Source organism: Brassica rapa, chromosome A08 (genome assembly GCF_000309985.2).
Source record: "Brassica rapa cultivar Chiifu-401-42 chromosome A08, CAAS_Brap_v3.01, whole genome shotgun sequence".
Lineage (NCBI taxonomy): Eukaryota > Viridiplantae > Streptophyta > Magnoliopsida > Brassicales > Brassicaceae > Brassica > Brassica rapa.
This window is the reverse complement of record NC_024802.2, coordinates 19,936,022-19,960,084: the sequence shown is the minus strand read 5'-3', so window position 1 is coordinate 19,960,084 and position 24,063 is coordinate 19,936,022. Positions and strand designations below refer to the sequence as shown.

Genomic DNA, 24,063 nt, shown 5'->3' with positions numbered 1-24,063 from the left:
TTTAATGTCTACCTAAACCCATTTGATTATTGAAAAGATAAAGAAATACTGCAAAACATAATAATTTTCATTTAATCCACTGAGAGATTAAATATAAAAAAATCATTATAGGAAAAAGAAAAAGATAATATTGTGGATATGTTAAGTCTTAACGAGAAGACAGAAGTCACATGCAGAGGGAGACATCTAAAGAACAGAGTTTTAACAAACCACATCCACTTGCCACAACCCCCACCTCTCTTCTCTCTCTAATCTCAACATCGTTTCTAATTCTATTATTCATCAGAGAAATGTTTTGTATTGTTCTCTGAGAGGTAAAATACAGAGTAGCATTGGGCAGATATTCCTCTGTCCCCTCTGCCTCTTCGTCTTCTCCTTGGGTTTATCAGTTCCTCAGTATCTAAAATACTTTCTGTCTTATCTTCTTGGTGTTTGTAAGATTCTTCAATGTACGTTTTCTGAATCTTCTCTGCAATGGCGTTCACATTAAGCTTTGTCTGTGCCAGTTTTATTGGAATCTAAATGTTGATAAAAAGTTAAAACTGTTTTGGAATTATATCAAAATATGGAAGATGCGTCACTCTCGTTATGGTTCTATGGTGGTTGGCTGTTGATGGAGATATAACAAAAAAAGACTATAACACACTGTCAAGTTCAGATTCTCTTCCTCACTGAACTTCTTTCAACTAATCACATGGCTGCAAAGCTTCTACATACGTTGGCAGATGAAAACTCGGATCTGCAGAAGAAGATTGGATGTATGAATGGGATTTTCCAACTCTTTGATCGCCACCACCACGTTCGTAAAAGTCTTGCTTTAGGTAATCATTACAGCACTAACAAATATATTAATTAATTAATACTTGTGCTTTCTTAGATCGTGTCTCTTAGTCGTTGACTTGTACGTGGCCATATGTTCTAAACTAGTATGTCTTTTTTTTTCCATGTTCTTCTCTTTCTTAAGCTCCTGTTTCTTCATGAACTAAAAGGTCTGGTCTCATTCTTTGTGAGGTCTAAAAGGTCTCTAGTTTGTGTGTTTGTGTGGCGTTTTCTTGTTAGAATTTGACTTTCTCTTAACCTTAGACTCTTATGTTTGTGGAGTCTGTAATGTTTAGAGTTTATGGAACAAAGAGAGTTTGATATGATCCTATTACTCTTTTGATGTTACTTCTTGTTGTTGTTGCAGGTAATGCACATGTCAATAGTATCAACTTTGAAAGAGACTCTGCGTTTCAGTTTCAGGACACCAACATCATTAATGCTACGAGCGAGAAACTAACAGAATCATCAAGGGTTTCTTTCTCATCCTCGTGTTCATCATCTTCACTGTTGTCATCTGAGCTCAACAGAGAAGAAACTCAACCTGAAATATCACCCTATGACCGTGTCATTTTTCCAGAGTCTCCCACGAGTGATCCAGTGATGAGCCGAGGAAAAGGGTTTGCTTCACATATGGGACTTGATCTTAGAGATGTTGTTAGAGACTCTATGTACAGAGAAGTCAGAGCGCTTTCTGAAGTTTGTAGACACAAGAGAAGAGAGGAGGATTCTCCAAGACCTTATGGTTTGAAGCACTCCACGCCTGTCGATTTCAACGAATCATGCAAGGCTCTAGCCAAACTTAGGACAACATCTCAGCGTTGTTACAACGAGGTTGACATAAAAGATGCATCTCACAACAAGTTGAAATCAGGGAAGAAGGTGAAAGAGTCTCCTAAGCTTTCTTTGGACAGTAGAGACCACGTTGATCTCAAAGCTGGTGATAGTAGGCTTAGTAGAAGCTCTAGCATGAACAAACGGCCTCCTAGTGTTGTTGCAAAGCTAATGGGTTTGGAAACGTTACCCGGTTCTCCATTGGGCTCACCAAGAAGCTTGGGGAAGGGCATAGCTTCTTCTTCTTCTTCTTCTTCTTCTTCTCCAAGATGGAGAAGCTCCGAGTTTGTTATGAAACCCGTGTCTAGTTTGAGGTTCCCCACTGAGCCAGCTCCATGGAAGCAAACTGATAGAAGAAGCCTTATTAAGAAAAAGCAAGCCTGCAAGCCTGTGTTGCAGTCAATGGAGAGAAGGTTGAAAGGTGTTGAGTCTAATCATCCCAAAAAGGATCTCAGAGCTCTTAATGAGATATTAGAGGCAATGCAGACAAAAAGTGTGTTTGGTTCTAGAAAGCAGCCGCAATGCTCAAACTCAAGAGGTCTACAGAATCAGGTGATGCCGCCATCCACTATGAGAGGACCTATTGTGATTATAAAACCTGCTAGACTTGTTGAGAGATCTGGTATTCCTTCATCGTCTCTGATTCCTATTCACAGTCTATCTGGTCTTAATAGAGAAGAAGAAGAATCTGTGCATGTTAACAGAAACTCAACTAGTAAGAAGGCGGCGAAAGATTGTAGTATCAGTTCTGGTGATAGCAAATCTAGTAGCAGAAACGTGCGGTCTTCTCAGGTTTACAAAGAAAGCACAAGTCCAAGACTGCGTCATCAGGTGAAGAAGCATGAGAATGAAAAACGTTCTCGGCCACCAACCACTCCATCTGATGCAAACAAATCAAGAAGACAAACAAACCGACAACCGGAAGGATCTACTACTACTTCTCGTGGTGGTAGGCATAGACACAGAGCTCAGAGGAGCGTGCAGCAAACTGAAGCCACTGTGATAGTCAAACAAGCTACTCAAGAAGGTGATGGAAAGAGTCAAACTGTAATAAAGGCAGCCAAAACCGTAGTCTCTAACTTAATGCAGACTGTGAGTGATGAACATTGCGAAGAGGAAGAGCAGTGGAATCCAGCTTACAGCTTCTCAGAGACAACAACAGCAACAACCTTTTCACCAGAGACAAACCGAAAGAAGCTTCAGAACGTTGAGCACTTGGTTCAAAAGCTGAAAAGACTAAACTCTAGCCACGACGAAACCAGCCAAGACTACATTGCATCGCTATGCGAGAACAATGATCCCAACACCGACAACAGATACATATCCGAGATTCTGCTAGCCTCGGGTCTTCTCCTCAGAGACTTAAGCTCAGAGTCAACGACGTTTCAGCTGCACCCTTCAGGCCACCCTATCAACCCTGAGCTATTCCTCGTTCTTGAACAAACCAAAGGAAGAAGCCGCAGCAGTAGCAGTAATGAGAAGCTCAACCGCAAACTTGTGTTCGATGGAGTTAACGAAACGCTCGTGGAGAAGTTACCTTTTAAAGATCCATGGATGAAGAGGAAGGTGTTGAGCGCGCAACAGCTATTGAAAGAAGTATGTTCAGAGATAGAAACAGTGAAAAAGCAAGCCGAGAAAAGATCAGGTAACTTGTTGTTGTTGGAGGATCAAGAAGAAGACTTCTTGAAATGTATATTGGATGAAGATATAGCTACTCCATCTGAGAAATGGACAGACTTTGATGATGTAGTACCTGGTTTAGTGCTTCACTTAGAGAGGCTTCTCTTCAAGGATTTGGTGAATGAGATCGTGCATGGTGAGATTGGTCGGCTGCAACTAGTTACTGATTCATAAGCTCGTGTTTTTTATCTCTGTATTCTAAATATATAAATAATACAAAGTCAAATGTTATGAAAACATTACAACTTCTCAATATAAAAAAAGGCTATTTACAACTTCGTCGCCGATCACTAAATCAACGGTCGAGATTAACGCAATCATAAATCAACGGACTCGATCGTCCCGTGAGAATCGAACTCTTTACAGAATAAAGTCAGGGTTTTTTTTTCTCACCGTTGAGCTTAGAACTGAAAGACTTTGGGGAGGTTTTTCACTAAACGGCGAGCGACGCTTCCAGAGATTATCACAATCCACAGAGAAACTCAAAAGGTGTGTAAAGTCATTTGCTTTCAATACGGTGAACATCTCTGTTTCATCTGGTTTCGATCTTATTTGCTGGAAGTTAACATTTCGCTGATCCTAGCTTAGATCTTTCTCTTTCTGGTTACTTCGTCTCACCTAGATTCGTGTCTTGGTGGAATTGATTTGGAGCCGACATATGTTTCCTCTGTGTTCATTACTCTCTTATGGATTCACCAGAAACGGGATTAGTGAGTTAAAGTTGTGAACTTTGACTTGATTCTTGTTGATTACTGCCTTGTGATTCTATCCGAAATGTTAATAACACAGATCTATTGACCTTGTTCTCACCAATCTAACTACATTCTGGGGTTGGTTCTGTTTTGATGTTTGTCTCTCTGGGAAAATTTGTTTGCAGATTGAAGAAAATGCATTACATGGGTTTGTTTAGTAAAGCTGGAAACATATTTAGGCAGCCTAGAGCTATGCAGGCTGCGAACGCTATGTTACAGGGCAATCTTTCCTTGACTCCATCCAAACTCTTTGTTGGAGGTTAGTGACTCACAAAACTGAGACAGAGTCTTCTCTTTTGAGTTTGATTGTCTTTAGAGTCTCATCCTGTTATATGATGCCTCTTGTTGTCAGGTCTCTCACCAGCTACTGATGTAGATATCTTGAAAGAAGTTTTTGGCAAATTTGGCAAAATCGTTGATGGTAGTAGTTATCTATCATTTCGCAGCTGAATCATTTCTCTCATTGGTTTGTCTTCCTCTTTGCTGACTAGTATATTACTTTTGTTTGTCACAGTGGTAGTGGTTTCGGACCGTGAAACTGGTGTGTCAAAGGGGTTTGGTTTCGTAACATATGATTCCATCGATGCTGCTAATAAGGCAATGCAACAGATGAATGATCAGGTGATACCAGTTTTTCCAGCTTCTTTGGTTACTAAAAATATCATGATAGGAGTCTAACATCTTTCTCGCTTTGTTTTGTTTCTTTACCCTTCCTTAAAGCGACATAATTTTCTAGTACACTAGTTTATGTATTATCATCTAGCTTTTGTTGCTAGCAATGGATCTCTACTTTGTAGATAGAAACACTCTTTAGAGAATCGATATATGAAGTGAGACCATTTATTTTTGTTGCTGCACTTGTGGTTTGGTGCTTCAGACACGGATGCAATTGTTCTCTCTTTTTCATTCTTTGCTTGGTTGACAAAACCGGCCATTTATAGAGTTTCTTGCTTGAACAGGAACTTGATGGGAGAATCATTGGAGTGAACCCAGCTGATTCAGGAGGTGGTGGAGGTGGTTTTGCAAGAAGGGGAGGCTATGGTGGTGGCCGTGGTGGATTTGGTCGAGGTGGGTTTGGTCGTGGTGGATTTGGACGTGGTGGCTATAACTTTGTTCGTTAACTAAGCATCAAGGAATGTCTACTGTTTCATTTTCTCTTTCACAGAGACCAATATTTTGTTATAACGTTCATTTGAAGCTTTAAATAAACAGATGGAATAGCTATAGTTGGCAAACACATGTATCGGTTCAGTGGAATTTCACAGTCAAAAAAAAAAAAAGAGGATACAAAATTTGAGATATGAATAATGAGTTAAGCTCTCAATGGAACTAATAATCAGTATATATAAGGCTTTTTAGTCCAAGGAGTTTATGAGAGGTTCAAAATTGAAGATAAGCCAGTCTGCTTGTGCTGCAACAGCTTCACGAAGCTGAACTCCAGCATAGCATATGAACATATCTGCGCCACCAGGTTTACGTGCCTGCAAGTGAATAGTTTAGTTAGTTGAGATCTCTTTGTTAAATGTAAATTCTCTTTCAATAAAAAGCTTACTTCGAGATCAGTAGCTCCATCTCCAATCATGGCCATCGTCTTGTAGCTACGACCCTGAAAAGAACCATGGTACATACTGTATATTCAAGAAGAGAGCTATGGAGCTTGCAAAAGTAGGGAAAGTATGACGAACCTTTCGTATATGTTGCACTGCCTTGGCTTTGCCTCCACTTCTTGAAGTAGGTTCCTTCTCATCAAACCCCACAAACTCACCAGAATTTCCAAATAGAAGATTGTTGGCGAATATATTCTCTCGAGGGATGCCAAGAACCGATGCTACAGGCTACAGCGAAAAGATATTCATTCAATACCTTATCACCATTATTCTAGTGGTCTACACGAACTGATGCAATGGATATAGAGTCAGAGAGTAGTACATTTATCATCTGTCGAAAGCCTCCAGATATCAAATAGACATCGATTTTATTGGCTCTGAGCTTCTTGACCAACTCTTCAATGCCAGGGGATAGCCTACACAAACCAAAGAAACAAACTGTTACAAAACATTTCAGAAAGTAACGTGAACATGGTCCAACTTCAGGACAAGAGCTCTTACATGTTTAATTCCATCTTTACATATGTGACTTTAACCAGAGTGAATCAACACTAAACGAACCATTCTATCAACATATGCAAGGTGGTAAACAAAATCAGTACCTCGGGGGTGTCTTTTGGAGATATTCATCAACTTTGGAAAGAGAAGGCTTGAACAAAGAAAGTCTTGCGGCTAGAGCTTCTTCAAATGGAACAGATCCACCCATTGCTCTAATAAAGCAATAATACTCAGGCATTGACAAGGCCAAAAAAGTCCAAGGGAAAATCACTAGAGAGCTCTAGTATACAAACCTGGCAGTCCATTCAGCAACAGCCTTTCCAGCTCCACAGAACTCTGCAAGTTCATCAATGCCTTCATCCACACATACCGTGCTATCCACATCGAAGCATACAGCTTCAACACCTCTCCAAAGATCGAGAATCTCTAGCAATTTAGAAAAAACAACAACCAAACTATAAAAGTTCAATAGCTTTAAGACAGTTTTGCTAATTTTAATTCATAATACTCTTTCATCATATCTCCTAGTAGAATGCAGCTCAGATCAACAATTGTACAACCATGTTACTAGATATTATTACTCCCTAATCTCAAATACAACATAAAGTAACCTTTAGAAGGAACAGTGTTGCCTTCATTCCCCAAAGCCGACACCCTCTGCGGCTGCACAGAAGCAGTCACTGGACGGACCAATCTGGAATAGCTCATGATCGAGACACTTCCTCTTCTAACAGGATATCTCCTTAACTCAAGGCAAGACAAATCAGCAGATAAAGATGAGAGCTTTCTACAAGGAACTTGAACTGGAACAACCCTTGAAGTAAGTAACGCTTCCATTAAAGCTACAAAAGAAACACAACAGTTTTTTTTTTTTTGGTAAAAATGTAAGAAACACAACAGTTCAATTGTATAAGAGCAGAAACCAAGAAGACATTTTATCTGATTCAGCACGAAAAGACCAGATGGAAATCGAACAGAACATCACACTCTTAACTCATTATACACTTAACCTCATCAACAAATCGAGACAATGTGTGTTGATTTTAACATTCCAGGTGTGATCTATCACATAGCTAATCAAGTAGAAACAAAAGTAGATATTAAGGATGTAAGATTGAGATCAGAGATCCGCACGGCGAAGAAAATGAGAAAAATGAAAAGTTTCCATACCGGAAAAAACGCCGGCGGTCGTCTCCGGCTGATGGTCGTGTAGGATCGATTAGTTCAAAAGTAACTGAGAAGTGTGTTTGGTTTGGTTGGTGTAATAATAACCAACAAAATGACAATTTTAACCTTTATTAAATTAAGATTGAACTGTTTGAAATGACACTTGGATCCTCTATGTTTTATCAAAGTTACTTTGCCGGCAAGTAACTAATTCCGGTTAAATATTTGCCGTCACCTTAGTTAAAATCATAATGTACAATTTTTTTTTTTGCAGAAGCAAGTGGATAACAGCTAGTAAAAAAGCCAGACAAAGATTGAAGAAAACAAGTCTCTCTCAAAAGATTCCATTAGTGGGAGAGAGAGACCCACCACAGTCACATGATCCACAGTCCAACGTTAGTTGTTGTTTACTCTACTAGATCAACAAGTAGAAGAGCATGAATAAAAAAAATAAAGTGGTGGCTCTTGGGCTTTGGAGTTTGGATCCAAAGGAATAAGATGGATCAGTGTAGTCTGGGTTGAAACCACCGGCTGGAATCCCTAAACCACCTCCTGTTGAAGGTGTGACTGTGTAGGGTCTTGTATTAGTTGTCGTAGGGACTCTTGTCGATGGTGTTGTCGTCACTGGTGTCATTGTCCCACTTCCACTACATCAACAAAACAAAAGAGAAATTCTATTAAGCCCATATCCTCAAGATCAAAGCCAACTCAACACTAAAACATAAGTGGTGAAGAAAAAAAGTGTGTGTACCTGGCACTTGCAGGAAAAGCACAAGTAGTGTAGCCTATATCATAAGACGAGACAACAGTTACTAATAAAATATAATCTGTGTAGAGATTAGAGAATCTTGAGGTGTTATTATAATATATAGTTTCTACCTCAACATCATTCATATTGAAACATGTGAAGTTTAGATTTGGTAAATAACTAATTACTATCCTCTCTGATTTGCTTTTCAAGTTGAGTTTCATTTTTTACTCATAATTAAATACTCTACTGAACTATTTGGTTAGAAAGATGGTGTCCACACATTGTTTTGGACTTTATTTAACGAATGAAAGTAGATAGGTTGGTGGGGGAGAGGCTCACTGGGATCAGAGGCTGAGACGGTGGCTGTGCCGGCGAAGTCACAAGTTCCCTGAGACTGACGTTTCTTCTGAAAGAAGCTGTTGACTGCGTAGGAGCAGTGAGACTTGACGGTGTTTGGGTTAAAGCAAGGTCCGTTCTGGTGAATGGGTCCACAGTCAGCTCCTGCGCCACATGCGTAGTCCAATGTCTTCTGTAGCATTGCTTCGCTTAATCCTTCTCTGCATACACACCATGTCCCACCTACACACAGACACACACTTTCATGACCACACATAATTATTTTACTCTCATTTACTAACTATGTGTGAAATGAGCGACCTGAATCTATAATTCAAGAAGGAACAATGTTGTGGTTCTCCAGATAAAAAAAAAAGGCAACACCTTTCTAGGAAAAAAAGTATGAGAAAAACAAGAAAGGGTTATTCTTTTTAGAAAATTTTCATTCAAACTATGAAAAGCTAAGAAATTTGAGACCGTGTTCTGTACTAAAACAGAGTTAATTAAATGGAAAAAAAAGGTTTTTGAAAAAATATATTCCTCACGGCAAAAGAAGATCCATGTGATGTGAAACAGAGAAGTGCTATATTATTTCAACTTTGCAGGATTTGTACAGAGAGAAGAGTGTCTTACTTGAGTGACCAACCATAGACAACAAAATCACAGCAAGAACAACAACAGCCATGGTGTTGCACCAGAGCTAAGCACAGGATTTATTTTTTAGCACAGGATTTGGATGCTGCTTGTTTGCTCTGAGAGAATGGAAGAGATATGAGAAGGTTTTGAAGCTAACAAAGAGTTGTGGCTAGAGAGAGAGAAAGAGAGTCACTGCATTGAAGACACTGAAAATAGAGAGGGCTTTTTGCTTAACAATACATATTACACACACTCTCTCTCTACTCTCAAGTCCACAGTATAGTAGTAGTATTACTATATATAATAATAGAGTCTTCATAATAATACATATCACTGGGGAAATGGAAAAATAAATGGGCTAGGACGTAACTATATTAATATGAGAAAATTGGATTTCAATCTTTAGTTTCAAAAATAGCTGTACATTATTATTAGTAGTTCCATAGCCACAAAAACCTTTTCTTTGGAGACATTTTTCATCTACAGAAAAGAAAGTTCTTTATTGATGGATATGATGTAATATGCAGCTGATGCTAACTACCCAATTCATACAGAGAGTACAAAAGCTTTCGTTTTTCTTAAAAAAAAAGGCTCAACACAAATTTGAATCTCATCAATTATATACTTCCTCATTTTTTAGCTCAAGTCATCAACCTCTTTCCGCTCTTACAGAACAACAAAACAAAACAAAAAAGCTAGTAACTAACCTTACACCAATAACAGAGAAATAAACATCTACAAACAGACTTAGATGATAGTGTAGAAAGATCATAAAAGCTAACAAGGAAAAAAATGTTGCTAAGTAAACTAGCTCCACCAAGAGAAACGTCAATTGATTCATGCTTCTCCTTTTAGACGGCATGAGAAGTTCTATCTCTAGCTGCATTCTCTTTCTTTCAAGGTTATCAAATTACTACAGGTTGACTATTAATCTAGCTAGAGACTTACAAGGCTAATCAACCAAATTGATTGCCTTATCTGGGGTAAACATCGACCTAAACACACTCATGTCCAACGCAACAAGTCATATGATGTAATTGTATCTTGGCCACTTATGCTTTACAGTTCTTATACTGAAGCAATTACATGTTGGCAGTGTGACACTGAATACTGTTATACAAGGATATGCTGGAAGGAAATCAGAGCAAGACACTCTGGTCACTTAGGAAATGAAATTCTACCTCTGTTTACATCTGTAAGCCTGAGGCTGAGTAGTTTATATCTGTAAGCCTGAACCTGAAACTCAAGAGGTGCAATCTCCATTTCCTTCTGGTAAATCAGATCCTCGAAGAGAACATAGGCTCACTTACATAATTATTAAGTATATATCAGATTGATTCAGGAGAGGGATTCAAAATTAAACTTAATAAATGGTGGGATGGGCCTGTCCGTGCTGTAGTGCAACGCATGGACGACTCTCAAAGGCCTAGATAGCAAGCTATCTTAACAGATCTTCTCCCTTAAAAAATAGAGTTAATATCGTGTGATCCGATGGACCACATATCAGATATTAAACTGATAAGAACAGATACTACACTTGATCTTAGCCAAAAGGCCGAGAAAGGTATGATTTGCTGTATCCCCTGGCCTCATATTTTATACTGATCCTCATGCCTTCCATGCTTGTTTATTTAGCGATGTGGGACGTTTAAAAGTCAGACAAAACAAAATACTCTCTCTGTTTTAGCGGGTTTGTTACCGAGACAATAGTCTTAAACCTAAAGACACAAGTAGAGTTGAAACACTTCTAGTTGTTGAGTCTATGATACCTATTACCTCAAGATCCCGAGCCCTTCGGTTTCTGGGTTATGTTGTTGAATTTGCAAAGCGCTCTCTAAAGATGGGACACAACTCTTGCCATGTATATATGTGTGTTAATTGTTGCTCAATGACTTTCTTTGGGCGCCAGCTTGCGACATTGACAGATTAGGAGAGCTTCAGAAAATTTGGAACTACTTCGGCTTCAAGATACTGGAGAAGGGTATTTAGCAAAAACAAAATAATAATACTGAGAGGGGTTCTTGATGAATATCGACTAGTCTAGATTGCTCACTGTTTTATCGGTCTATATCTTTTAATGGTTGAGACTTTGTTGCAGAGAATAAGGAGCAGGTTAATATATCTTCCATCAGTAGAACGAGGATGCAGAATGCAATGAACTTGGGATACTTTCATAAGAAAGTTAACAAACACATGATTTATTAAAGGAATACATTAGATCATGATGTAACTGAAGAAAAATATAACATACTTCTGCGGTTACATTTTTGTCAATTTGGTGGAATGTGAATAATTACTCTAAACCGAAGTTTCATGTTGTACAGATCCCAAATACAGTAGATAAGTTCAACGTCACATCCTGATGGCACACAATCATAATCCAACATGGTCTCACATACGTCACGAGATATCATTAAGATACCATAACCACCATCACCATCATGAAACAAGAGGGTCCCAATACTGAAATATAAATCAGTAAAAATCTTTTTTATGTAACTGGATTTTCTATTGGTATGTAAATGTATAGAGATATGATGCTATGGCACTGCGCTAAATCTATAACCGCTCGTTGTTATTATATATACTCAAAATTTGAACTCATTAAAGAAGATTAAGTTATAAATAACAACAACAAAAAAAGCTTTCTTTATATTTGCTTGATCATCACAGTTTCTGAAGATCTTGCTATCGTTGTGTTTCTCAGACCATCAAGTCTTTTGAGTTCTTGGATCCCTCTTCAGAATCCACTTGGGAAGCTTTTCATGACATGCACATTTATACAGTCATTTCCCTTGTTTCTTCACTGCAATTCAAAAAATCCATACACTTGTTGTTACTAATATTATGTTTTAAGATCTTTAGTTTCATAGTCTATAAAGTAAAAAAAACTAACACAAAAAGATAAGTCAAAAACCACAGTATCTAGGTGTTTATTGCGCAATATAGCACACTAGATAAATACGCATACTATGTTATACCTTTCTGGAACAAAGATTTTCGAACTAACTGGCGAATCTGGCGTTCTTGGCGTTTCAAAAGCTCATCAACTCCATAAGATTGAGACAACAAGGGCCCCGAGAATTCTATTTTCTCATCATTGTCTTCATAACCCTGTCAAGTTCACACCTCATTAGCATGATTGAGTATGTTTCTCAACATGTGCTAAAAGAAGACAAGCAAATCATGCATGTTCTGTTTTTTCCTCTCAAGATTTTGAGTGAAAATAAAACATTGAGAAAGAGACAAAAGAACTTTAAGCAATAAAGCCACACTCTCAGTCAAATAGCATTCTGGGGATTCTCTTTCTACTCATTTTCATTATGTCACATATCAATATTAAGCTTTGAAAATCAATAACCTGTAGATGATTGTCATTAAATTTTAAAAACTGCATGAGAAATTTCAGATATTTTAACTTTTTGAATTTTATATAAGTTGAGGTTGGAATAAGAAAGGTTAAGCCACTTGGTTTGTAACTATATCAACTAGAATTTGGATAACTATGGACAAAACAACTAGATGCTATTGCCAGCTTCTGTTTATCTACTAACATACCAAGTGATTCAGTTTTGCTGACTTCTCTTCTCTCTGATAAAGTGTCAACGATAGTTCCTGTGAATGATACTCATCTGAAGCATCAAAAGAATCTGGACGGTTAAGCTGTCTCCACTTCTTCAACATTGAAAGCTTCAACATCTCATACGCCTCACGGTCTTGCGAATCTTTTTCTTCCTTTTCATTCTGATTGATCTTAGACTCAACGTCAGTGCTCTCACTGAAAGCAGGAGAAGGTCCCAACAGGTTAGGAATGTAACCTCTTGAGAGAGATCTATTATGTGATCCATCTTTTCGTCGCTTAGCCCATGCAAAACCGCTTGATACAGAGACTTGCAAAGGCCCTGAGAAAGGTACATCTCCTTGTGACGCGTGCTTCACATGAGAAGAAGCTTCTTCTTTCTCATGTTCTGATGATGGGTTTTGCAGTTTCCCATATAAACTGGCTTCGCTATCGATGGAGTTGTGAACTGAATGGCCATAACGTTTCTGGAGAGTTTGGGAAGGACGTCGCGCGTCCTGCACGCAGTTAGGTGGTGGCAGTTTAGCAAATGCAGGTGGCTTTCTCGTTGGCTTCCTTACTTCTGTCCCACGTCTCCCATTCCCACTGATCTTTTTCCTAAAATTTCCAAAAATAACATATGAGGATAATGAATGAATGAATGATTCAAGAACTGGCACTTGAGAGTTAAGACTCTCACCTTGTTGCATCTTCACGATGCTTTGCATCAATCTCTTTGCTAGGAGAGTATACAGGCAAGCTTGAGGGATCACAAGCAAAAGGCTCTGAAGTGAAATACTGTAATAAAAAAAAGGTAATAAAGTCATTTGAAAAGATGTGACAAGACAACTAAACAATGTCTTTCTTCAAACTTGATGATGTCATAGTTAGTTGGAAGATTAAATGGTTACCTGAGAAACAAGGGCAGCAGAAGCAGTCCCACGTTTGTGTGGCTCTACAGAAAGAAGAGTGTCTATAAGAGTGATGTCAGCTTCGGACAAATCTTTCAAGGTCTCTCGGAGACACCCATCATAATGCTGCTGCGGTTTGAAAAGCATTGCATGAGGAAGTTTTGACTTCTTCCAGTAATCAGCAGGTGGAGATCCACATAGTTTGAATATCTTGTGCAACTGTTCAACCTGTAGCATACATACATTTCAAGAAACATCACACTTTTGAGTTATATAACAAGACGAGTTGTAATGTTGTGGTTTTTTTACCTCAGTTCTTCCTTGCAGAACAGGTTTCTTGAGGAGAAGCTCGGCGAAAACACAGCCAACACTCCACAAATCAACAGAAGCTCCGTACTCCGTTGCACCAAGCAAAAGCTCAGGAGGACGGTACCATAGAGTCACAACTCTACTTGTAAGAGGCTGCTTATTACTCCCAGAAGCATTGCAAAAGTTAGCTAGCCCAAAGTCAGCAACCTTTAAAACTCCTTCATTGTTCACCAGAAGATTCGAACCCTTGATGTCCCGGTGCATCACACCTCGTGCGTGACAGTGGTCAAGTCCAGACAACAATTGTTTCATATAACACTTAATCTACAAAAGGCCAAAGCAACAGTCATTATTTGTGCTCGAGATACAGAAAAAGTCTCTCAGAACTAACCTGTGGGGTTGTGAAGCTGATGTCAGGGCTTGAGAGAAGACCGGTGAGGTCATGCTCCATGTACTCGAAGACGAGATGTATGTTGCAAGAGAGCTTTGAAGTAACCAAGCCTTGGAGTTTGATGACGTTGGGATGATCCAGTCTCCTGAGTATCAGAATCTCTCTTGCCATGAACCTAACACTCTCCGGCTCGAAATTGTCGAACTTTACTTTCTTTAAAGCCACTATCCTCCCTGTTTCAGTCTCTCGTGCTCGGAACACGCTACTATACGTCCCTTGACCAATCTTTAAAAATCACCAGAAACAAAAAAAGAGCAAATCATTAAAAAAACAGAGCAAAACAGAGCAAAACAGAGTAAAACAGAGTAAAACAGAGCAAAACAGAGCAAAACAGAGGATTGTGAAAGTATTAACCTTTTCTAGTTTTTCGAAAGCGTCGGAACGGAACGGGACCCAGCCGTGAATAGCTTCGCCCGCGACGTTGCTCAGCCAGGAAGGCCAGCCGGCGGCGACCTGCTCAGCTTCCAAGTACTTGCTCAAGTTACCGAGGCGGAAACTCAACGACTCGCTCCTGCAATTCGAACTCGCTCGGCCCGACTCGGTCCCTAACTCGCTGCCGCCGCTCTTCTTCTTGCTGCTGCTCTTCTTGCCGCTCTTGCTCCTCCAAGAAACGAGCTTCTTCTCCACCGCCGGAGAAGGCTCCTCGTCCAGAATTCGACCCGACCCGGAACAAGCATTGTTGTTCTTGAACACTCCTGAGTGATCGATCGCTGGCGTTACGGAGACGGTTTGCTTCGAGCTGACACAACCCATTACCCAAAGAATCTTGGCTCCTCCGCGTCACCACCACATGTATACCGATTTATATCTCTCTCTCCTCCGGATCCGGTATTCGAATGAATCTCAAAGTAGTGAGTGAGTTTGTTGTTTATATACAACTTTTACTACGTTACAGAGAGAAAAGAGAATGTTTTTCTCTGCCTTTTTTTCACTTTCTTTAATTTCTGGCGTGAATTACGGAAGACGACGGTCCTTTTATTTTAATTTAGCAAATTATGAATGTCGTTAAAAAGATTTAAAATAGAGAAGCGACATCCACGGGAAAGATTTTTTTGGTTCGACAATGATTATGACTGATGATGAGTTTGATCTATCACTCTTTAGCTCTGAATGGTAACAGCGGATTGAGCGGTGCTATCATTCTTTGGCTCTGAATGGTAACAGCGGATTGAGCGGTGCGGAACAAGCGGTTTAACTGCGGTACAATTTTGACAGTTATAAAAACGTATAGATATATGATATATATGTAAAGCTTTTTGTTATTGTTAACTGCGGTGCGGTGCATGACGGATGTTACCATTCGGAGTCTTTGTTATTTTTGTTCTTTTTCTTGTGTTAGTTCCTTTTTAAAATTTCGTGAATTATATATTATTATCCAATTTTTCTCTACACAAAACATTTTTTCTTTATTTTTTTAGTTTTTTTTTCTAATTAAAAATAATATTATACTAGTATGTTGTTTTTACACATTATTTTTGTTTTTGTACATTTTATTTGGTTTCACACTGTTGAGTTCGATATTTCTATGGACAGTCGGTTATATTATTATGCAAATGGAGCTAGTTTGACTAGTGGTCAGTGTGTGGATTGAGCTAATACGGCCAAAAACGGTGGTGGGTCGTTGTTGACTTGTTTTGCCATTTTTATACTATTTTCAAGCCGAATAGTTTAGATACATATAACACTGCACTTGTCGACTTGGTAATCACGCGGTAACATATAACACATTTTGTAGTCTTATTGTGTATTTGTATTTGTTTATTGGTGGTAAACACATACGGATCGATAAAGAATCCTTTTTTGTTTAGCACCTCTCTGGTGTTATTAAAACGCGTATTGAGATTTAAATGCTACTGATTTTGTAAGTAAGATAACTCCTTGGGATTTGAGCTTCGGTAATCAATATACTTCCATCTCTCATTAAATTTTTAAACTATTGTTGGATCATGTGACTTTATATAGCAAAACCTTCAACCATCCTATGCAATTTAAAATCTCCACGGATGAATTAATTGTATTTCATACGTGTATGTGGGAGCAGCATTAATTGTTCGAAGACGATATTCGGATCCGCCACAACAACTAAAATATTTGAAATTTTGTGTAGGTTATTAATAAATAAAAGCTTCTTGGTTGAAATTTGAATTCCACTATACTACTTCTATTAAAAATGTATGATGAATTGATCAAAATCACATAAAGAAACTAAAAAGTTATATTTATCTAAAATATCATTATAATATGAAATTTAAAGAACTCACCAAATTATAATTAATCACATATTTTTTAAATTACTAAAAATACAAAATATTTTAAATATATTTAAAATTTTAAAATATCTTACAGTTTTAAAAAAACAACTCTTCAAAATATGAAAGAAAACAATTTAATCATATATACACTTAAATAAAGAGAGTAAAAACAAAAACAAAAAGTAAAAGGCAAATTGTGTTGACTTTAACTTTTCGGCAGACATTTATCTTTAATAGCTAACATAAATTGCGCACCTTTCCCGTTCTTTGATATTTCATGTCTCCATGACCCAACCATAACACCTATTGTAACAGTCACTATTGTATTTCTCAAGTATTCAATAGTGAAATTAGGTGGTCCATATATATACTAACAATCAATTTGCTAATTTAGAGTCAGGTATTAGTACTTATTAGTATAAGCTGAGTATTAGTTCCAATCTCTAAAATACAAAAGGAGAAATTGTGTAGACTCATCAATCACTACTCTCACAAACGATTGGTTTGATTTCCCAATGAGTAAAAAAGATTTCAGATGGATCCTGCAAAGGTTGAGCATAAGAGTTTGACAAATTAAGCTTCACAAAACCAGACATGGTTGATTACATTCTTTTATGATGGTAACTCGCAAACGGCTTTCCAATCTTTTGACATATACTGACCCAAGCAGCTCGGGTACGGTTTTGCATCGACATTCTTTTCCAGGTCGTAGCACGTCTCCATAAACAGCCATTTTTATCACATCGTGATCCTTGTCTGTATGTTTACATTAGATGAAAAATGTTTATGACCTTATTTTTACCATTTTATAGAGATTCTGGCATGGTTTTAATGGTTATAGACTCTAAGTGTAAGAAGACTCTAAGTGTACGAACAGAAAAACATGCCAGGATATCTTTAACCAAGTCCTTTTCGAAAGAATATCCATTCGCAAGAGCATTATTTACATCTTTGTTTGACTCATATCAAAATGTAAACTAACAATTCATGTCACTGCTTTTGCGTTTAAAGAAGATTCCAAGTAGCTCAAAGTACAATTCTTGATATGGTAAAGAAGTAAGATCTAAAGCAAAAGCAGCTCCCACTTGTATATGAGATTGGCGTAAATTCTAACGAACACGCTATTCAATACAACACTTTACGAAGACATGAGGATTGAAAAGCCATTGCGCAAGTGATGTATCTAGTAGAACAGACTATATAATATACCCTTCATGAGTTTACAATGTACATGATTTCAAGTATGAAAATCACATTCAATCTCTGCCCCAAGTATGGTTCATCACATCCACATGTAAACATATTCATTGTAGAGTTTTAGCCTAGGATTACTTAAGGTTCAAGTTATCTTTGACCTATATCTAAAGCTTGAAAGTAAATGCACAATCAAGAGAATCAAACAACTTAGCAAGAGAATACAACAACCTTCTTATGATCAAATAGACTTTACGCCTAAACAACCTTCTTATGATCAAATAGACTTTAGGCTTAAGCTATTTATCTTTGTTGATGTCCCTTTTTTCTTGCTCTTTAACGTGATCTGATTGTTTGCCAAATACCTTGTGCTTGTTTCCTTATGTTTCTTAACCTAATCATATACAACAGACAATACTACCTGCCTTATGAAGACTTACGCCTAACTGCATCACCTGAGCTGTCCTATGAAGATCCACGCCTGACCAGATTTACTTGCACCATGTTGAAGATTTCTTGCAAGCCTTTCCTCTGTAGTCTGCATAATTGTTTAATAAACCGCTTTCTCCGGAACTTGAAACCTGGATTTCCTGTAATCTGCAATAAATTACATAGTCTGGGATTCGAACCCCAGACCTGGGTGTAGAAGCCTTGTTTGCAGACGATCTTGATGCAGTTTATTTGTGTAAATGTTAAACTTGAAGGCTTTTTATTAAATTAGATAAAAAGTTAGAGGATTTTTTAGATATTCCGGCAAAAATAAATTAAGATGAGTTTACTTAAACGTGAGACACATTTCGGCAAAAAAAAAATTAAGATGCGTTGTCTTAAACGTGAGACACATTCCCGCAAAAAGAAATTAAGATGCTTTTACTTAAACAGTGTAGCAGTTACGCTAATTACGCAGTCGATAGGTGCTTCAAAACCATGGAGAGGGCTTTTAATTTTGAACAAGCGCTCGAGCTGTATGGGGGACAGACTGGGAACGGCTCCCTCGGGAACGTTGAGCCCCAAGGTTAAGAGAACCAGAAACGAGACAGTTTCTCCGTTGTAAACAAGTTTGATATCTGGAAAACACATGAGGAAACCAAACTATAGAGCTACGAAAACTAAGGAGTGAATCATACACAGCTTGACTAGATTTGAGGGAATGTATACGTAACAAAAGAACACTCACTAACGCAAATACAAATATGCTAAGTTGTTGTTTGTTTGTTCTTAGTTATGAGTTGTTGATTGTTTGTTCTACTCGTGGGCAGTGCCAGTGGACATGCCGATCCTGAAAATTTGGAGGCCAAAGATAATTTAGTAAAAACTTTAATAATCTTTTTTTTTTGCCAATTTGGAGGCTTATCAATGTATATACTAACTCTTATACATTTGAGAGATCAAAGTTTATTAATGTTTCATTTCGCTGTTCAGGATTGGTGGCGATCAACTTAATTAAGTATGCAATTGATGTTACAAAACTAACATGTATTCCTGACTGTGGAAGTAGAATTACAATGAGACTTGATTACTCACTGCTAGCATAAAAGCTTCTTCTAGCTTTACTTTTCTCAGTCACCAGCATTTGCAATATGCTAGTGATAGAGGAAAAACTTCTCTTTAGCCTCGTTTCTAAAACAACTCAGCTTAATGGTTCATGTAGGCTAGACATGTGAAGATTGGAATGTAACCCAGTTGAACCCAGTTGAACTGGAGGACTAGAATTTGTGTGTTCGAAGTAGAAATATTATGTTGCAGACACACCGGTGCCCAGCCCTTGGTAGAAGCAAAGAAAACCCCTGCTTCCAGCTTTTGTTCATTAATAAAGTATTTTCGGCCACAAAATTTTACAAGTTTTCACTAGTCTAGTGATAATCAATAATCTTTGTTATGTCAAACAACCATCGTTCCAATCTCTCATTGGTCATTTCAACTTTTTTTTCCTATTTTTTGTTTTTCTTCTTTTAAAAGTGGCTAATTTTTTTTCTTTACTTCAAATCTTAAAATTTTTAGGACCGGTTATGAGACACACTAACACAACCTTTTGAGTTTTGTCCTCGTTTTCTAAAATTGATCGTTACAACGAAGGTTTTTTGGTATGTTGTGGTAGAGCTTTTTGTTATGTGCCGGTATGTTATGTTTGTATATGCTTGAGGTGGAGCCATGGAGGTGTTCTGTTTAGGCACTACTCTCGGTGATGGTCTTCTGATCAGCCACCAGAGTTTCTTATGGTCGACGACGGTCTTGTACTGACGGTTGACGGCAACTAGAGTCTTCAGATCTTCTGGTTTTATTCGTTATCTAGCTTTCGTTTTGTATCCGACTTAGTTACTATTTCGCATTTTCGTTAAAACTTTTTTAACCATGCCTAATTCATGATTGTTTGTTAAATTTGGTTGTACCAGAATAAGTCAAAAACATACACACACAAAATTTACAATGAAAATTAAGTCCATATATATTGCGAGCTTTCATTTGTAATACTTTGAATTCTCAATTTAATAAACGAAAAGCTAGTCCTTTCTCATAAAAAAAGGAAAAAGATAATCGGAAGTTCTAAAGAGGTCTTATTGGATCAATGATCTGAATTCTTGTTACAACAAACGAGAAACTCTGAACTATCCATTTTACATTTATCAAAACTCTCATTCGAAATTTCGAATATGATAACAGGATCGTGCAGGCTATATCTTATTAATTTCTCGTATATTAAAGATTTACCTTCCTCTTCCAAAGTTGTTTTGCCCTTTTCACTTTGCCGCATGCATATATACGTCGTGATGATCTGTTTTTACATTCAATAATGATCAAGTTTTTTTCCCTAACTGATCAAACTTAGAATTTTTATTTCTAAAGTGAAACTAACAAATCAAATATATTCAAAATTATTATTAAGAATTGATTTTATTTTAAGAATCAATTTTATTTTAAAGTATTTGAAGATATGTGGGTCTTAGTCTAATAAATTATACCACTTTTACTTTTAAAAAATTTCTTTTTGAAAAAGTCCTTTTCAAGACCCATTCTAAAAAAGAAAATGTTTTCCAAATTTTTATCCATAAATGTCATCATATTCTTCTCTGTTGCTAAGAAAGTTTTAATCTTTGCATCTTTATTGTTTGCCACTACCCGACTAGAGCACAACTATTATTATGAAAAAGGTTTGCAGAAACTTGAAAAGAGCTGCAGATTAAGGTGGCTTAATTAAATAAGGCATGTGATTAGATAGTTAAATTCACTCCTTAGACCATCTCCAATGAGACTCTATTTTTTCCTCTATAATTTACATTAAAATAGAGTAATTTTATTGTAGTATAATTTTTGCTCTAATGTATTATTTTATAATAGAGTATAGAGTAAAATATAAAAGAATATTATTTTTCTATTCTAAATATAAAGTAAAATATGACATTTTTCAATATTTCACTCTATAATAAATTACCTCTATTATAGAGTAATATTATTGGAGCAAAAGTTAATAAATAATATAGAGGAAAAGATAGAGTTTCATTTGAATGTCCTTAAAACGAAGAAGAAGATTTCATCAACTGACATAGTTACATGCAGTTCTCGGGAACATGTTAAAGCACTTAATTACTGCATGACGTCCTTTTAAAAACCTTTCTTCTCTGTCAATTGTCAGAAGACTCAGAACCCACAACTAAAGCATCATTTTTGTTCTCTATTCGTATTAATCAATATTTTTGTTAAATCTAACTAGTTTACATTTTAAGGGAAGTTTAAATATTTTAATGACATAACCTTACGCGCTCACATGATAAAAATGATTCAGAATGAAAAAATGACAAGACCGTTTATCATCAGTCGCGAAGATGAATGAAAAGATCGTATTTTAGCTCGTGAACGAGTCCTTAATTAATGTGTAAATAAGAAATCATGGACAAAGTGTAGAGTCTGTAGACAATGCTGAGAACGGTGTTCAACGCGGGTTTATCGATCAAGAATGAAACGTAAACATAATTTAAATAACTGAATATTTTTTCATGGTATAAAAATAAATAAATCATACGTAATAATTTCTCACGATTACTTTCTTTAGACTTTCTTAATAACCATGTCTAAAATAGTAAGTTAAATCTAATAAATTAAATAGTAAAGTTACTCTTGGTGTGGATGTGCATTCTCATTTATCAGATTACTCCCCAATCTCTATACCTGTTTATTTCTATGAATTCAAAATGAATTTGGATTAGAGATTAGTCCCGTCTGAAGTATTTTTTTTGGTTTGGTCATTGAATTGTTTATTTTAAACATAAAATATCAACCCAACAAAACGGAACCAGAACAAAATGTCCGGTTTGGTCATTGTTAGTAATCCATTAATCTTTAATCTAATATATTAAAACAGAAGTCATGGCTTCTTTTCATGTGTGATTTTTTTAGTTTGGACCATTCCTAGAAAATATCATATTTTACATAAGTTTATTATTATATCTTTTAATATATTTATCTTTTAATTTGTAATACAAATGAATATATTTAAAATGTTCTAACAAAATCTTTTTAAAATCTTCTTAGAATCTTTTTAAATTTACTTTCGAAAAATAGTTAGTTTTAATTTAAATTATCATAATATATAATTAGAAATTAAAATTGAATATAGTTTTGGTTTGGAAACGAAAATTTAAATAAAATGAAATTAATTAATTTCAAAAATACATTTACTAATAATTTTTAAAGATTTTGTTAGAAATAAATATTTATTTCTATTTTAATTTTTTCAAATTTCTTTTCTAATAAAATAAAAATCATGATTTTTTTATAAGTGATATTTTTATTTGGACCATCATTTAAATTTTCTATTAAATGTATATCACTAATGCTAATATATATAATATTTTTAACTACTTTAATCATAATATCTTATATATCTTTTAATTTTTTAAAAATTTTTAAAATTCTAACAAATCTCTTGAAAAAGATTATAATAAGATCTTAATTGTCATAAATTGAATATAAATATTTTCGACTAATTTTGTAATTAGTAATGAAATGTTACTAAAAGAATAAAATTATATCATATTTTATCAATTTTATAATAATATCTATCATTTTAAAATAAAAACGTTATATTGAACAAAATATGATAAAATTATTTTAAATTGATAAGTTAACATATTTTATTTTCATAAATATAAAATATTTACGCTAAAATATAATATGTTGGTAGAACGGGTTAATATTAGTAAACTATATAATACATGTATAAAAATTTATCTTATCTTAAACTTTTTAATATACAATAATTTATTATATAAAATTAATAAACATTAAAAATTACTAAGAAAATCTAGCGATCTGAATTATGGATCATGATTATAATAAATTAAATAAAAAATTGTTTTCATATATGTTGTTTCATGCATTAAAAAATTAGTTTAGTAATCAAACGCAAATTCTAGGACAAATATATAATAAGCAACATATATATGTGATGATTTTAATTTACAGCATGAAAACTATAAAATTATTATATTTGGCATAACTATACAAACATTTAAATATGTGAATAACATTAAAAATATATAATAATTATGTAAAACAAATATTTATATATATAAATGTGAAAATATATACCCGCACGGTTATGCGGGTGAAAATCTAGTTAGTTAATTAAAAGGAAAATCAGTTAAACTTGATATTGAATCATATCCAAACAATATATAATTTGAAATTTATCTAACCGTGCAAAATCTAAAGCCAATCAATTATCACGAGATTTTAAAATATTTTGTTAAAATAAATATTTATTTCTATTTAAAGTTTTTTAAATATATATAAAATATATATGCTAAAATACAATATATTGGTATAACGGGTTAAAATTAGTAAAATATATAATACATGAATAAAAAGTTAACTTATCTAAACTTTTTTATATATAGTAATTTATTATATAAAATGAATAAACATAAAAAAATTGTTAAAGAAAATCTAGCGCTTTGAATTATAGGTTACAATCATAATAAATTATATTCAAAATAATTTTCAAATATGTTTTTTCATGCATAAAAAATTGGTTTAATAATCAAACACAAATTCAATAGGACAAATATAGTAAGAAGCAACATATATATGTGATAATTTGGATTTGCAGCATGAAAACTATAAAATTATTGTATTTAAAATAATTATACAAATATTTAAATATGTTAGTAACATCAAAAATGTATATTGATTGTGTAAAACAAATATCTATATATAAACATGAAAATATATACTCGCACGGTTGTGCGAATCAAAATCTAGTATATACATTACAAAAGAACCAACATACTATTCATTAACTTTGCTAATT

The 24,063-nt window shown here is 35.4% G+C and overlaps 5 protein-coding genes and 1 non-coding gene across 9 annotated transcripts; 2 read left to right on the top strand and 4 right to left on the bottom strand.

Annotated features, from left to right (window-relative positions):
- Window positions 1-416: 416 nt before the first annotated feature.
- LOC103835893 (protein LONGIFOLIA 2) lies at window positions 417-3,612 on the top strand. The gene is made up of 2 exons (XM_009112085.3): window positions 417-821; window positions 1,187-3,612. Exons 1-2 carry the CDS (start codon window positions 695-697, stop codon window positions 3,505-3,507), a joined length of 2,448 nt encoding a protein of 815 aa, XP_009110333.2. The 5' UTR covers window positions 417-694; the 3' UTR covers window positions 3,508-3,612.
- Window positions 3,580-5,322, top strand: LOC103835891 (glycine-rich RNA-binding protein 6, mitochondrial). Its single transcript, XM_009112082.2, has 5 exons — window positions 3,580-3,822; window positions 4,211-4,344; window positions 4,438-4,506; window positions 4,600-4,706; window positions 5,045-5,322. The coding sequence occupies exons 2-5, from the start codon at window positions 4,221-4,223 to the stop codon at window positions 5,204-5,206; spliced, it is 462 nt and encodes a 153-aa protein (XP_009110330.1). The 5' UTR covers window positions 3,580-3,822; window positions 4,211-4,220; the 3' UTR covers window positions 5,207-5,322.
- LOC103835892 (phosphoserine phosphatase, chloroplastic) lies at window positions 5,310-7,596 on the bottom strand. Of its 2 annotated transcripts, none has more exons than XM_009112083.3 (8): window positions 7,361-7,596; window positions 6,802-7,032; window positions 6,484-6,616; window positions 6,295-6,402; window positions 6,015-6,108; window positions 5,771-5,920; window positions 5,638-5,691; window positions 5,310-5,566 (listed from the first exon to the last, which is right to left on the bottom strand). In XM_009112083.3, exons 2-8 carry the CDS (start codon window positions 7,025-7,027, stop codon window positions 5,441-5,443), a joined length of 891 nt encoding a protein of 296 aa, XP_009110331.1. In that variant the 5' UTR covers window positions 7,028-7,032; window positions 7,361-7,596; the 3' UTR covers window positions 5,310-5,440. The 2 variants fall into 2 exon arrangements, with proteins under 2 accessions (XP_009110331.1, XP_009110332.1); XM_009112084.3 differs by lacking the exon at window positions 7,361-7,596 and adding an exon at window positions 7,201-7,344.
- Window positions 7,573-9,385, bottom strand: LOC103835890 (PLASMODESMATA CALLOSE-BINDING PROTEIN 3). Of its 3 annotated transcripts, none has more exons than XM_033276794.1 (4): window positions 8,766-9,042; window positions 8,448-8,733; window positions 8,109-8,142; window positions 7,573-8,004 (listed from the first exon to the last, which is right to left on the bottom strand). In XM_033276794.1, the coding sequence occupies exons 2-4, from the start codon at window positions 8,719-8,721 to the stop codon at window positions 7,773-7,775; spliced, it is 540 nt and encodes a 179-aa protein (XP_033132685.1). In that variant the 5' UTR covers window positions 8,722-8,733; window positions 8,766-9,042; the 3' UTR covers window positions 7,573-7,772. The 3 variants fall into 3 exon arrangements, with proteins under 3 accessions (XP_033132685.1, XP_033132684.1, XP_009110328.2); XM_033276793.1 differs by lacking the exon at window positions 8,766-9,042 and adding an exon at window positions 9,078-9,385 and having other exon boundaries at window positions 7,602-8,004; window positions 8,448-8,702; XM_009112080.3 differs by lacking the exon at window positions 8,766-9,042 and adding an exon at window positions 9,078-9,385 and having other exon boundaries at window positions 7,602-8,004; window positions 8,448-8,687.
- A 1,068-nt stretch (window positions 9,386-10,453) lies between these two features.
- On the bottom strand, window positions 10,454-10,648 carry LOC117127647. The gene has a single exon (XR_004450667.1). It is a non-coding gene; the product is annotated as a U2 spliceosomal RNA (small nuclear RNA).
- A 975-nt stretch (window positions 10,649-11,623) lies between these two features.
- On the bottom strand, window positions 11,624-15,364 carry LOC103835889 (protein IMPAIRED IN BABA-INDUCED STERILITY 1). The gene is made up of 8 exons (XM_009112079.3): window positions 14,665-15,364; window positions 14,251-14,535; window positions 13,860-14,183; window positions 13,551-13,778; window positions 13,340-13,437; window positions 12,639-13,257; window positions 12,062-12,194; window positions 11,624-11,886 (listed from the first exon to the last, which is right to left on the bottom strand). The coding sequence occupies exons 1-8, from the start codon at window positions 15,061-15,063 to the stop codon at window positions 11,867-11,869; spliced, it is 2,106 nt and encodes a 701-aa protein (XP_009110327.1). The 5' UTR covers window positions 15,064-15,364; the 3' UTR covers window positions 11,624-11,866.
- Between the last annotated feature and the right edge of the window lie 8,699 nt (window positions 15,365-24,063).

What these genes read in the sequence shown, in the direction of transcription:
- LOC103835891 (XM_009112082.2), top strand. Translation starts at nt 4,221, where the DNA reads ATGCATTACATGGGTTTGTTTAGTAAAGCTGGAAACATATTTAGGCAG. An exon ending in ATCCAAACTCTTTGTTGGAG is followed by an intron (nt 4,345 to 4,437) that starts GTTAGTGACTCA and finishes TCTTGTTGTCAG; the next exon opens with GTCTCTCACCAGCTACTGAT. An exon ending in ATTTGGCAAAATCGTTGATG is followed by an intron (nt 4,507 to 4,599) that starts GTAGTAGTTATC and finishes TGTTTGTCACAG; the next exon opens with TGGTAGTGGTTTCGGACCGT.
- LOC103835893 (XM_009112085.3), top strand. Translation starts at nt 695, where the DNA reads ATGGCTGCAAAGCTTCTACATACGTTGGCAGATGAAAACTCGGATCTG. An exon ending in TCGTAAAAGTCTTGCTTTAG is followed by an intron (nt 822 to 1,186) that starts GTAATCATTACA and finishes TTGTTGTTGCAG; the next exon opens with GTAATGCACATGTCAATAGT.
- LOC103835889 (XM_009112079.3), bottom strand. Translation starts at nt 15,063, where the DNA reads ATGGGTTGTGTCAGCTCGAAGCAAACCGTCTCCGTAACGCCAGCGATC. An exon ending in CTGCTGCCCTTGTTTCTCAG is followed by an intron (nt 13,438 to 13,550) that starts GTAACCATTTAA and finishes TTTTTATTACAG; the next exon opens with TATTTCACTTCAGAGCCTTT. An exon ending in CATCGTGAAGATGCAACAAG is followed by an intron (nt 13,258 to 13,339) that starts GTGAGAGTCTTA and finishes TGGAAATTTTAG; the next exon opens with GAAAAAGATCAGTGGGAATG.
- LOC103835892 (XM_009112083.3), bottom strand. Translation starts at nt 7,027, where the DNA reads ATGGAAGCGTTACTTACTTCAAGGGTTGTTCCAGTTCAAGTTCCTTGT. An exon ending in CTCCAAAAGACACCCCCGAG is followed by an intron (nt 6,109 to 6,294) that starts GTACTGATTTTG and finishes TGGTTTGTGTAG; the next exon opens with GCTATCCCCTGGCATTGAAG. An exon ending in CAGTGCAACATATACGAAAG is followed by an intron (nt 5,692 to 5,770) that starts GTTCGTCATACT and finishes GGTTCTTTTCAG; the next exon opens with GGTCGTAGCTACAAGACGAT.
- LOC103835890 (XM_033276793.1), bottom strand. Translation starts at nt 9,129, where the DNA reads ATGGCTGTTGTTGTTCTTGCTGTGATTTTGTTGTCTATGGTTGGTCAC. An exon ending in CGTCTCAGCCTCTGATCCCA is followed by an intron (nt 8,143 to 8,447) that starts GTGAGCCTCTCC and finishes CTTATGATATAG; the next exon opens with GCTACACTACTTGTGCTTTT. An exon ending in GCTTTTCCTGCAAGTGCCAG is followed by an intron (nt 8,005 to 8,108) that starts GTACACACACTT and finishes TTGTTGATGTAG; the next exon opens with TGGAAGTGGGACAATGACAC.